This window comes from Fringilla coelebs (genome assembly GCF_963513975.1).
Source record: "Fringilla coelebs genome assembly, chromosome: 1".
NCBI lineage: Eukaryota > Metazoa > Chordata > Aves > Passeriformes > Fringillidae > Fringilla > Fringilla coelebs.
Window position 1 is genome coordinate 106081520 of NC_140028.1, and position 14378 is coordinate 106095897.

General features: G+C 41.2%; 1 protein-coding gene across 1 annotated transcript in view; it reads left to right on the forward strand.

Moving 5' to 3' along the window:
* AOAH (acyloxyacyl hydrolase) overlaps nt 1-14378 on the forward strand; it is a gene marked incomplete at its 5' end in the record, with an annotated part of 76960 nt that overhangs the window by 44944 nt on the left and 17638 nt on the right. Inside the window, 4 exons of the mRNA XM_084207737.1 lie at nt 3029-3120; nt 5152-5234; nt 10602-10638; nt 11709-11783. Of these exons, the coding sequence (XP_084063863.1) occupies nt 3029-3120; nt 5152-5234; nt 10602-10638; nt 11709-11783 (287 nt within the window). The remainder of the gene's footprint in view (nt 1-3028; nt 3121-5151; nt 5235-10601; nt 10639-11708; nt 11784-14378) is intronic.

The following is a 14378-nucleotide window of genomic DNA, read 5'->3' on the forward strand; positions in this document are numbered from 1 at the left end:
TTTCCTATTAGCAGAATTCATTGTTTCTTTAAATGTGGATTCAGGATGTCCTGAACACTTATCCCACTGTCTTCTTTTTTTCGTACCATTAGAAAAAAAAAGAGGAGTTTGATGTGTGCAATTCTTTTTAAAAACATTATCTAGCATACCTCTAGATCCAGAGAAATGCAGGCAGGGTTCTCTTGTATTGTCATAACTAAGACATTTAATTTTGTGGGAAATAAGGGAGTAGTTTTGCTAATTTCAAACCTCTGTCCCTTGCAGCTTTACAGAGCAGAAATGCAATTTTTGCTTTTTAAAAAGATAGGCTGTGCTTTTCTCAAGATCTTAAGGTTTGCTTATTTGTATACTTAGAATAATAAAATTGTCTGTGGTCATTAATACTCTCACCAGGATTTGAACAGCATTAAAATCCTTATAAAAAGAAACACACAATTTCCTTCAAATTAAGGTATGCCTCAATGATTTCAAGATTTCCAGGATGGAAAGGCTTGTATGAGTGTGAGGTTTCCAGTGTCCTTTTGTATTCTGATTTTGAAAATCTCTTGCCCTAGCAGCCCTGAACCTTCTTCCATTTAAGCACAGCTTGCATTTAGCATTAGCCATGGCTTTGGCTGCCCCATGCTCCAAGGCAGGACACTTCCAGGAGAGGAGGATGTTCACTGGAATGAGCCTTATCTAAAGCATTTGATGCTAAAATATGGCATTTGAAGCTAGGCTGGAATAATTTTCTACTGATTCTCTGCTAAAATCTGGCACGTGGGCTGAAGTAGGTTTCTCAGCCAGAATAGTCTAGAGAATGGTATTTAAACAAGGCTGTGCTCAAGAGAGTTTTATGCTAAAAGACAACACAGTTGCACCTCTAGAGTGGGACACATTTGCATCTGAGACTAAGCAACACAGTCTGTTGGGCTGTACTTTCCAAACGACATCAATGCAGAGTTTAAGGTTCAGCATTCTTCTGAATTTTCCATTAACTACTCATCTTCACCCTTTGGACCTGAAATATCTTCAAAATCTGGCCCTTAAGTGCTTCGTTGGAACAGTGTCAATGCTAAATGCATATCCAGTTTTCAAATGCAACCATAATTTTGGGCTCAAACGTTCCTCTTCAAATCAATTTGCAACTCAATTAGGTTCTGGCAAATTCATATTTAAGCCAAGTTTGCAGGGGAAAAAAACCCAAACAGTTAAAAATTACTGGGACTTGTCCAATGAAGATATTGTTTTGGAGTGCCAATGGTAAATAGTGAGAGAATTGTTCATAAAACGATTTGTTTAAAAAGTATTAAATAATTCATATCTCTTTTATACTCTAATATATGTGTCACTTATAAGAGATCATATCTGCAGGGTTTTTTCTGTCCTAGGTGACTGTTTCTCTCACCTCTAATGCAAACCTGCAAGGAGGAAAATATTGCAAAAGGCCAAGCTATGCTGTGTCCCTCTGCTTCTGCTCATAGCTGTGCCCTTGGATTAAGTGCTTATTTGCACACAAAACTAGCAGACTTGAAGAAGGCAAATTTAAAGTTCCCCTGCAGCCCTAAAAAAATGAATGTTTTTTATTTGTATATGTAAGTACACATACACACAAGGACACATATATGTGTGAGAGAGAGAGAACAAACTGAAAGATAAGACAGGCCCCTTTTCCCCTTGGTAACTAATGCAGAGGTACTGTAAGTGGGTCAAACATGCTGTTACATGCTTTAAACTGGCATCTGCTGTGCATTAGACTGCTCAGAGCATGGCTTCAGGGTTTCCTGTCCCCCACAACCCCCCTTTACTTGCCTTTCCTCCCTTTTTCCTGCATCTCCCTCCATTCTCTTACAGTCAAAACCCCTAGACATATGCTCAAGCCATAGCCTCACGTATAGCTCCCATTCGCCTAAACAATAATTTTCTTGGAATTAGAACTTAGTGGGGAGCGCAAGATTTAGCTGTACTCTGGCTCCTCAGTTACTCTGACCCTCCTGGATAAAGAATTACCCACCTGCCTGTTGTTTATAGCAGTGAGGTCTTAAGGAAACCCCACAATTGCTTGAAGAGAAAATGAAGCTTATAAATTATATGGATTAAACCAGCCTGCAGGTTCTCTGATTTTATGTTTTGACCTTCTTTTGGTTATTACCTTTTTCATCAGCAGTTTTCCTCTTTATGAGCACACTGGATTTATACATTTGTCTTTGCTAGCGTACCCCAGACTAGGAGAAGCTGGAAATTTACTCCATGTTCTGTCCTTCTAAGGTGGCACAATTTATCAAGGCTATTTTCCTAACCTTTCATGATTTTTGGGACTTTCAGAAAACAAAGTGGGAAAGAACAGGGCACTGTATTTTGAATGTGCAACATGGATTGCATCTGTAGAGAGGCTTCACAGGGGCAGTCACTGTAAAAAAGCATTAGGGACCAGTATCAGCAAAACAGAGAAGGGTAAAGGATGCATGTGTTTGCACAGGAATGTTATGTCAGATGATGTGTTTTTCTCCCTTGTCCCTGCCATGCTCAGAGGCCTTTCTGACCCTGTTGCTTTAGTGCCATCCCCAAAACTTAGTGAGGACCAGGCAGAGGTTTTCAGGGGATTGGTTGCTCTCAGCTCATCATGCTGTAGAGGGCAGGGGAGGCTTTGAGAGAATTTGACATTGTGCCTTTGCCATATTCTCTGGGGACATCACGCTGAGATCTCACACCTTTGGGGAGGACAGATGCTGGAGCAATCAGCTGCCGCCTCGGGGTCAGCACCTGCAGTACCTGCTCACATAAAGAGGAGTTTTGGACTCTTTCAGGCAAAAAGGGTGCCAAGAACTGCAATTCAGATATCTCCTCTGCTTTTCCTTCCTCCATCTCTTCATATGCCTGTCTTACAAAAGCCAACTTTTTAAATATATGCATACATAGTTACCACTACTATGGCAGTTAAAATTTCTGTTTTCTGGCTAGTGCTCTGGCTAAGAACTGTTCAAATTTGCTAAGGGGATTTTATGTCTGCGAGGGTGAAACCAGGTTGATTTTAAAATTTCTCTTTCAGAAATCATTTGCTAATCTCCCCATGGCATTCAGTGATGAGTTTGACTGGCCCCAGTTCTCAGAGATCACTGGATTTCTCAACTCCACCATCGGGTAAGCCAACAGACAGGGTGGCCAAGCCATAGCAAGTCTCTAGGGCTGTCAGAGCACAGCAAGATAAAAAACCAAAGCAGTGCTTGAAAGGAAAGAGAAAAATACTATTCAGCTCTGAAACTGCCCTTTCTAAAACCAAGATTAACCCTGGATCTTGGGTTTTAAAAGATATTTTAAATATATAAGCAAGTCTTCCTGAAATTCAGGGTAGGTTTTAGAACCAGTCGAACTGTAATTTAGAAGGAGAAAAACCCCAAAGAAATAAAAGTTGTTTTTTTTTTTTTTTTAAACAAAATTCAGGGGAAGGAGAACATTGCTGAAAGTAACAAAAATCAGCCTTTCTCTTTTCCTATTTTTTTTTTAATCTTCCTCTCTTCCTCATATTTCCTTTTTGCTGATGAAAACAGTGGAATAAAGGGTATCCCCATGGTTATTTCACAGTGTTCCCTACCGGGGAGAAATCTTTCTTCTCCCCCTCCCACATGTTGATTTTTTTTTTAACACATTTAGAAGGAAATAGCAAAAGGAGACTTTGAAAGAGTCTGTGACCTAATTTGCTGTGTTAGTTTGGCTCATGTGGATGGGGAAGGTTGCAGGCATAGATGGAAAAAAATAAACTCCCTGCCAGAAGGGAAGGAAAATAAAGTCCAAAACACAAAACACCTTGAAATGCCTGTAGTTGTAACTGTGAAATTAAAAAAAAAAAAAAAAAAAACAAACCCAAAAAACAACAACAAAAAAAAAACCAAAACCAAAAACAAACCAAAAAACAAACAACAAACAAACAAAAAAAAGCCAACCAAACTTTTTATTAATCATCTCTCTGGCCAGCATTAAAAGGCCTTTGAATACTGCAAGAGCTGTAGGATACAATCATTGACCAGACCTAAGTTTCAGATAATTTTTATTTTTTATGTCTAGGATAAGTCAGGAATACAGCTGAATGCCAAACCAAGCATGGGTCAAGCCTGAGGAGGCTTTCTACCAGCAGAATTTAAAAGCTGGCAGAATAGCATTTTTTTTTCCTGGAAAAATATCTGTTGCACCATATACTTGGATTTTTGTTTCCTTTTTTTCTCCCTGTCCAAAATCCAGGCTCTCAGCCTCAGCTACATTCCCATGTTATCTGCTTTAAGGCAGTTTACTACTTGACAAGCCAACAGGAAAGGTCTGTGCAGCCTTCTTTATCAGAGCCATAGCAAAACTGATGTTTAAAAATCTGGTACAATGCCCAGTCTCTCAGTACACATTACTTCTCTGGGCTCCAAAGCATCTGAAGCTCACAAGTGATCGGAGTTTAGAACTGCCCCTGAAGTTATCAGTGATAAGCCTTGGTGCAGTGTTCAGTTTTTAATCTCTTCCACTCCTGAAAGAAAAAAAAAACAACAAATAAACAAACAGCTGCAGCCCAGATAGAAATGACCATGTACTCATGGCTGGGCACTTGATCTTTTCATCACCCTCTGGGCTGTTATCCTTTTCATTTGTTTTTTGGTTTGGTTTTTTTTTTTTTTTCATTTTTCTCAACAGTGCAAAATAAAGGAGAGAACTTATAACAGCCAAGCATAGCCTGTTTTCAGATTAATCTGTCCAAGATTTATGATGTTGGGAAATGATTGCCCTGCCAATATTTCTTCTCTTTTACTTACTGTTCCATAACAACCAATTGAAAGGTCAATTTGTGAACAACCAACAGAATTGTTTTGATAAATGATGTGTAACAAAAAGGTTTTTAAATGCCTTATCTGAAAAACCAGGATAAAAGCATTGTTCCTGGATGGAACAATGTCAGAGAAACTCTTCATCAGTTTATGGTTTCTTAGCAGGTATCTTTGCTTTATTTTAGGCCACCCTGTTCAAGATTAAAAAGATTTATGGCCACAAAAAGAGAGAGATGCTGAAATAGAAGCATATACATAACTGGGCTACTGAGTTTTTCAGAGACAAGAATATACTTCATTCTTAAAATCAGCCATGTTTTCATCATTATCATATGACTTTAGCAGTTTGCATTTTCTCAATTTATTTCAGAGGGTGGACAGACTCTCTGTATCTGCGTTTACGCAAGAGAAATCGCTGTAATCACAGAGACTTGCAGAACATTTCCCAAAATGGTATGTTAACTTCTTTAACCTTCTTTTGTTGTTATTATTTTTTGACATTACTAGTGCTGATAATTGATGCTGCATCAATGAACATCTGTCAGGAACAAAGAGAAGCCCCTTCTTAGTTGCATACATTTCTTATGGAAAAATAAACAACAGCACCTACTTAACTCAGCCCTTACTTAACCCAGTGGGGCTGGTATCTCAATGTGCTCTCAAAACAGATTTTTAATAAGTAATCAAAGACATAACCAAAACTTAACACTGTTGGGTTTTGATTAATTTATTTTGTGGGGCTGGGGCACATCATCTTTCTATTTAAAAACACGCACATATATACACATATATATGTAATATATATACATATATATATGTATATACACACACATTACATTTATATGCACATTACATATATATGTAATATGCATATAAATATGCAGCAGACCTGATCTACCTAGAATTAAGGAAAGTGTCTTGCATGGTACCCCAGTGTGCAGTGAAGAAGAGGAAGATCAATATAAGAAATAAGAAGTAGGTAGAGAAGCAGCCAAGCAGGGAAGAGCAGTGGGTTTGAGAGCAAAGCCATGTCTCTCCTGCATCTCTCCTGAGGCTATTGCTGCTTAACATTTGGAGTGGTGACCTTAGTGCAAAGACCAAGGTCCACGCTTGATGGCTTCTGTGAATGATGCTAAATTAACCATCCTGGAGTGGGGCAGGAATAATTTAGATGAACTTGGGAACAGCAGGGTCAGGAATTGCAGCAAATACATGCTGCAAAATTGTACAAAACATTCATGGCAGAAGTAATAATGAGACTTCTCTGTAAACTAGTGGCCCATCAGCCAGAGGTGGTGGAGGAGCAGGGCCATTGGGGTGCAAAGAGAAATTTCAAGAAACCATCAAGACTTCAGGGTAAAAGAGGAAAGAAGGTTGCAAGATGCATCAGGCGTGGCATTTTGTCTAGAGACGGGGAGACAGTGCTTCCTCATACAAGTCCTGATAAGATCTCAGATTTTGGTCCTGTTTATCTAATGAGGACTGACCTTGATGGAGACACAGGGAAAGGTTTTGGGAAGGATTAGGGCAATGGACACTTCTGAAGGAATGATATAACACATTGACATTTGAGCAAAGCATTAATTAAAAGGTATTACCATTTTGAATTCCTTTGAGGCATAGACACCACGGGGGGGGAGGGGGATGGTTTAAACTGAAGGATAGTTCTGGTACAAGAACATGGGTTTTCATTAAACTTACTTCTGTTTGGAGGGATTTTTTTTTTTAAAGCTATCAGGAGTGAAAATCTTAAACCAGAGGAATGAAGGCGAACAGGAAATCTTGAGTTGTCAGAGGGGTTGTATGAAGGAGTGACAGTAGTCTTCCTTATAAATTGAAGTTTATGATGTTAGCTTTTGTGTCTTGGATTAGCTGATGTCCCTAACAGCAGGCTTAAAAGACACTTGATTATGCTGTGATTATGCCTTTTTGTTTCTATTGTATTTAATTAATTTTCATGCTTCAGAAAACTGGCTGCAGAAGCTTGGGAAAATTTATTTTCCTTGCGTAGATAATTTGGCTATATGGGATGTTCTTCCTTTCCAGCAGATGATTCATGCTGGCTACAAATGAGGAGCCCTGCTGTCTCTAGAACTACTTAGAAACTTATTAAATTGTTGGAATTCCCTGAAAAAAATTTGGATCAGAAAGGATCTGCCCCAGCCCTCCACCTCCAACAAACAGATACATATAAATATTCCCTAAGGCAGGTGCCAAGAGGACACTGCTGGAGTCTTTTGGTGGTGTTCAGCAACAGGATGAGAAGCAATGGCTATAAGATAAACTTCAAGAAGTTTCACCTCAAGACAAGGAGGAACTTCTTTACCCTGAGGGTGGCAGAGCACTGAACAGCTGCCCAGGGAGGGTGTGGAGTCTCCCTCTCTGGAGCCATTCCAAACCCACCTGGCTGTGTTCCTGTGTCACCTGCTCCAGGTGACCCTGCCTTGGCAGGGGGGTTGGACCAGACGATCTCCAAGAAGTGGCTTTCAACCCTAAAAACTCTGTGATTCTGTGAGTCTGTGATCTTACCAGGCAGAAGAGGTTGCACAGACAGGTATCATGATGCAGGGATCACTTCCAGGCTCAGGTGGGCATTTTCACCTTAAAAATTGCAAAATTGCATTCTGGTACCACTGGCACTGCCAATGCCTCTCATATGCCTTGCTCCTTCCTGTGGCACACATGGTGCTCCTGAGGCTTTGAGTCTTCTGTGAAAGTGTTTTACAACATCTTTGGGGTCATCAGTCAGGTGCTTCTGACTTTCTTGCCTGTAAGTTGCAGGGCATTAGAGTTCGTGGCTCCCATCACTGCAGTCCTCCAGGTGGGCTTTCTGGTGAGAGAGAATTTAAAAAGGGCCAGACTAGATGGTCAAGGATGACTAGGCCAATGGTTCTCCTCATTTATATCCAATTTGCCTCAGTACCTGATACCCTAATTATCTTGTTCTGCTCTTTTTACATTAATGGGAGTAGTATTTCATGTGCTTCCTTTTCCCAATTCCCTTGTAGATTTTTTTATAATCTCTCACTGTGTTCATCATTCGTTTTTCTCTCCACATATCCCCTTTCCACTTACACTACAGACACCTGCAGGATATAAAAAGAGGTGAGCCTGTGTCACGGCAAAAGACTCTGCAGAAATTAAGAAGTGAATTTAAAAAGGGAAAAATTACCAGTAAGAGAAGAATCTCAGGATATCTTCTCTAAATCATCGCACTGACACTGCATTGTAAAGGTTCACTTTTATTGCCTCATTTGGTGTAATAGTTTCCCAGAATGGGAGGATTTAAAAAGCTACCCTCAGTGTCAATAAAGCAAACAGCTGAGCAGCCTGACCTAACCCCACCTGGGACAACTAAACCTTCCTCTGAAAATGATGCTTCACAGCCCCACATGTGTGCAAGGAAAGGATGCTGGTCTGGGGGAGGAGATATGCAGCCAAGAGCTAGAGCCCAGGGATGGCAAGCCAAGCCAGGCACCAAGAGCAATGTTCCTGTCCTGCTCCCCTCCAAAAGCACCAGCACTGTGTCAGACTCAGCACAAAGGGACATTCCCCCCTGCTCTTCTCGGGGCATACAACTTCACCATGGAGAAAGGTTTCCCCAGGCTCCGTGCTAACAGCATTGCTGCCTTCCCTTTCTTAAAAAATCCCATTATCCTCTGGAGGTGGTGGACCCTTCCGTTTGGAAGCAAACCCAACCTTGATTTCTGAACCAAAACTAAAAAAAAACCTCACCAGTCTGAGAATATTTGGAAAGAAACAGAGAGAGAGGCAGGAAAGATCCAGGAGGAGATTCCAGGCCATTGAACAGTGTAAGGGTAACTGTGCTGCTTCATCTCCTTTTCTCTCTTGAATGTTTTCATCACAGATTTCACTGTATCACAAAAGCTTCCTTGAAGACTCAATTTACCCATAAAAACTCCTTTCTAAAATACCCATTCATTTTCTTGATGTTTTGATTTGTAACTGTGCTAATGCTTTCTGCTGAGCTACTTATAACTACCTATGTTTGTGGAGGTAATAGATACCCAAGAACAGCTTATGCTTATTGTTTTTTTGAAAATACATTTTAATTTCTAGAGGTCCCACTAGCTTATTTATGGAGAAACCATAGCCACAGTCCAGGGAGCCTTGTGACAGAATGGATTAAACAGAGGGTGTTCAGCTCTAACTGAAAGAAGGGCTATTAAACAGAAAAAAACCCCAACTTTTGGTAGTTGTGTTCCAAGCCATAGTTTCTGAGGTTTTTGTGGGGCTCTCACCATGCTGAAAAGAGCTTTTCAATAGAAGGGCTGGATTTTTGAATGGATCAGCAACCCCCAGGAGAGAAGCAGCAGATTGATACATTCATTTTCAGCTTGGAAGAACTGGATTATTTAAAACATAAAAGATTCCTTGATATATGCGGCTGGCATCTCTGTGAGTGATAATAACAAAGGCATCACTATTAAAATGCAAAGTGTATTATTGCTACCTTAGGGGTTTATATCTTAGATCTCTTCCCCCATACCAATCCAGCAGGGATTTAATGATGTTCTGTCCACAAGTTTCCCCTCAGGAGCTGCAGGGAGGGTAGGATTTACTCCTCAAAGCAAGCTTCAGAAGCACAATGCAGAAAAGAGAAGAGAAAGATCAGGGAAGCGTTGAGCTGAGAATAGGAGGAGGAGAATAAAAGAGGAGAAGGAATGAAAAAATGAGGAGAGAGTGAAAATACTGAAAAATAAGAGCCAGTACGACCTGTAGGATCGGCTTCTCTGAAGTTTATGTTTCTGTACCTTGCTATGAGGTGAGCTTCTTGCAATCACAGACCTAGTCTCATCTTGACCAAAGCATAAAGTCTTTTTTGGCTCCTTGTTTGCTATCCTTCCTGTACTGCAGGTGATGGAGTTTGGTTTGTGTGCTGGAGATGGTTGGGATGAATGTGCACAGCCTTTAAAGATCCTCTAATAAGTTTAATGCACAAAAGCTTTACTAAATGGGAATGCTTTTCTCATTCAAAACATAAATGAAATATTACAGATGCTCACAGAGGTTTAGGTATAGCCAGCTCCTTTCCTCAAGGAGGAAAGATTTTCATCCAACCCTTTGGGTGAATTGCTAAAATTGAACTCCTCTTGGGAGGAGTGCAGCTGGTCTAATACTACTTTTTCTAAGTCTGACACTTGTGGGGAGAGCCGTGCAGGAATCCAAACACTGGTGTCTACAGCTATTTGAGGTGCTTTATGGTATATTTTCTACCTCCAGCTGCCTCTCCAGAAGTGCACAATCTCTCATGCATCTTGTGATGTATCTGCCAGCCCTGCTGCAGGTGTCTTGGATACTCTGGGATGTCAAAAATGGCACTTGGTGCCTATGTTTAGGACCTGAATCAGTCCCAATGTGGTAGAGCTGTGAGACACTTTTACTCTCTCAGAAGAGTGAGAACAGTTCCCTTTGCAATTTATAGGGAAAGTTAAAATAGATTGACTGTTGACAAGTCAGGTTGGCTGGTTTACAGGAGACTACTATGTTCAACAGATGGGAAGAAGCTGCCAGATCTGGATTAAAAGCCAGATCCAAATAACCCTGCACTTTAAAGTATTTGATTTTCTACAGGCTAAAGTGTGCAACTCAGATAAGAAAGCAGCAGGTCCCTGGATATAGCTTTACTTCTTGGTGCCAACACCTAAAAAGGTTACAGAGATGAATTGTTGCTCCATTTTTACTTTCAATGTTTCTATATTTTTGGAAATATGCAATGTAGTTTGGTTTTGCATTCAGGGTTTTTTGTCCCTATAACAATGTTGTACTATTTCTCTTGTTCCCTCTATGTGCGATCAGGTGGTTCTTCAGGAAACCTCCTCTCTTTAATAAAAAGGTGAGTGCTTAAGGGGATTCAAGAGCTAACTTGAGGTACAGGAGCACTGATGGAGTTCTACCTCTTTGACAGAAACGAGCAAAGCACTGTGAGGATTGTTTTATCCATGAATGTTCTAAAAAGCACAGCTTCCCTTGACCAGTGTGCTCTGAAGTGCTGGCTCTTTCTTCTCTAGGATCAACATTCATCAACAGAAGAAAACTGGGTTTAAGTGTGGATATCATAATCTCCCTGGCCTTGACCTTGGCTCTGCTAAGCCAGTGGAGCATTTCCAGTGATTTTAGGGGAGAGACTACACCTTTCCATAAATCTGTGTGTTGTGTCCCCTTAACTGTGTAGCAATGTGGATAGACATGGGCAGGCCCACTGTTATTTCCATATGGATATAACTCAGTAGCTACTGAGTAGTGAGAGGCTGCAACTCTCCTTTTCAGATGGATTTGGGTGGGTTGTGGGTCAGCTGGGTTTGATTTAGTTTGCTTGACACTGATATGGTTTGTGTCCTAAAGGATTTATTTTTCTCTCATCCTGACAAAGAAGTAATGAATTCTTCCCCTTTAGCACTGAGATTCAAACCACATCCTGATTTGATCTTTAGTTCAATTCTACACATAGATTTAGTTGTCAGCCAAACCGAGTCTTCCTCTCCCATCTATGATTAAAAAATCCCCATCTTGATTCATGTCTTTGCCCCAAAGAGAAACTATTTGATTTGGCTTCTGAATAACACGAAGAAAATGGAAAGCCAGCAGGAAAAACAGTGAAAAAGACAAGTCCATGAGCAGCAAAAGGGAGAAGTGAAAATAACTCCATTTAAGTAACTTTACAAAAATATAAAACTAGAGTGAAAAAAAACAACCACCAAAAAAAAATCCAAAACAAAACAAAAGAACTCAAAAAAGCAAAAAGCTTATGCAAAAAGCATAGGAGCACAGTAATTTGGGTATTGGCCATATCCAAGCAGGATACTTCCAAATGTGATCTCACACAAGCATGGTGTGTGATTCAGACACTGAAAGTGAAATTCCCCATTAACATAGCTCCATATTTACCTTTTATTTATCTTTTAGTTTGGCCAGAAACCAGCTGTTGGACAATCCAGCCATAGTTATCTATGCTACAATTGGGAATGATGTCTGCAATGGGTAAGGAGTAAACTAAATGAACACTTACAGTAGCATAAATTTGACTTTTTTAGAGAACTGCTGACTGCCTGGACATTTGTGTCTCACTGCTTTGTGCTTCTCCATGATGGCATTTTTCATTGCTATTGGTCCTTCTTTCTTAATTTTCTGCTGAAAATACTTCTTGTTTCCTTACCTGTATTTGTCATAGGCACCTACCAGTCCTTGTTTGGAGCTTGCATTTCTTTCTTTCTTTTATAAGCCAGTCATAAAATGACTAATGGTATGTCTGGAGTAATTATTTCTAACGTAGCAGAGGAAATGAATAATAACAACGGGAGGGGGGGAAGTGCTTAAAAGCATGTAGATCCATCTTACCTCTTGTGCCACCTCCTCGCAGGAGGGAGAGCACGACTGGTTCATCATTTCTGGGGAATGACAATATAGTCCCCTATCGAGGTCCATTTTCACCCTGCCTCTGCTTCCTGCGCTCTTTGCTGTGCTCCCCTGATGAGGTGTTTTGTCTTTCTGGCTTTATTCACATCATAAACTCTGCAGGAGAATGAACTGAAGCTTTCAAAACTAATAGTTCTGGTATTACCCATTAGCAGTGCCCACAGGGACACCAAGAGGTCACTAGCTGGATGCTTCCCTTCCTCCTGGCAGTGGGAAGGCAGAAAACACCTGGCAACCAGGCCAGTGCCCAGCACATCCATACTGCAGTTTTGGTCTTGCAGGAGGCCTGAGTGCTGTTGCTAGTGCAACATTATTTTCACCATGGTCAATCTTCAGCTTTTCTTGTGCATGGAAGAAATCCATCTTACTTACACAGAGACTTTCAAAACACTCACTTTAATAAATGCTGCACGCTCAGCTAAGTTTCCTGCCAAAGGTTTTGAAAATTCTCACCTGCAAATTGTATAACGAAGTGGGAGCTATATGCAGACTGTCAGATGTGGCCATGAAAATGGCCAAGGTTTGGCGTCCTAAAACTCTTAACAGGCAGTTCACGGGTTGAAGCTTTGTTTGCCAGGTGCTGTGTTCCAGATGAGGATGTTCACAGCCAGGCAGGACTTTCCTCACCACTGCAAAAACTGGGAGCCCTCAGCTGTGGCAGAAGTGGGGCCACAGGGACACCTTTAGGTCCTTTTCTGGCATGACCCTCACCCTAGCCACATGCAGGCAGCACACAGAAATCACCTCCCATGAAACATTCACCCTCTGGTGCTCGTGCTCTCTCTGCACCCCCGCCCAGAACTGCCAAATCTGCCCTCAGCAACCTGCTCCTGTTGGGGAAAAGATGCACAAATCCTCAAAAGCAGTGCTACATGCTCTGACTGAGAGGGAAAAGCGGTCACAAGCTTCCTGGTACTTGCTGACAAGAGTGTCCTGGGGATCTGTTTACTGGGAAGCTTATAGAGAGATCATTGCATCCATTGCCAGGATGATAAAGCCCCTACTTCCCCTTCCACAGAAAATAAAAATTCCACCTTTGCTGAAGTCCATGACTCCTGCCATGGAGACTTTCAAGGTGTCTTCTCACAGGCTTGGCCCAGGCTCTGTTGTGCACATATTTCAATTCTGCTGTGTCACTGCCTTAGCTAAAAGCACCTCTTTTTCCTTTTTTTTATTCCTCATTCTGCAGACTATTCCTTTTGCTTACCCTGTCTCTAACACTGCTTTCTACTCATCTGAAGTAAAAAGAAATTTTCCAGAAATTTAAGCTGTTTTGACCTTGCCTCACCCATTTGTGTATTCCAAAACCTTCCCGAGCAGTATTTAATGCTTGCTCAAAACTCTGATGTCTTTTATCCCAGCATTCACTATCTGGCAGAGACACTTTTGTCTGCCCAAATTCTCACTGCTGTTTTCTGTCTGTTTTCTTCCAAAACATTCACAGCATCAAAAGAGGCTATCAGGCTGTAGTGATCCCTGTGACTCCTGCAAGGAAAGATGCCACAGCTTCTGTAGCATTGTGCTGTTTCCATTGAGGGGGATGGACAGCAGGGAGAGATTTGTTTCAGTGTCCAGTGACTGTGTAGTTGCCCTGGCTCTGATGTACCTACAGAGGTTACAGAGGATGCCGAGCATCTGATGGGCTTGACTTCAAACCTAGGCTTGGCAAATAAAAACCTCTTCAAGGACAGCTCTAAACTGCTGCAATACAGCCTTCCTGGCCTTATCCTGCATTTTGGCTTCAAAAGAGGGCAGTGTGCTGAGCAGACTGGAGACACAGCTCTTCCTAAAGCACTGTTAAAATGTAGGTATTTCATCCCATGTGAAGAGCAGGGCAATGAGTAATGTGGATGTTTGTAGAGGGAAAGGATAATGAAATTGGCAGCCTGTGTTACACATTCCCCGTAGTCTCCACACCGTGGTGTCCAAACAGGGGGGTGAGAAAAATAAAGACAGATGGCAATGGTATCTCTCAGCCCACTGAGGTGTAAATAGGGGATACAGAGACCTAGGAAAAAAAAAATCAGACAAGAAAATAATGAGCACCAGAAGTCTCAAATGCTGTACAGTTAATGCAAATATTAGTTGCATTTTGGGTACAGCACCATTTCTCCAGCCTCTCCTGCACACATCTGCAACAAACAGCAAGGTGGCAGCAGC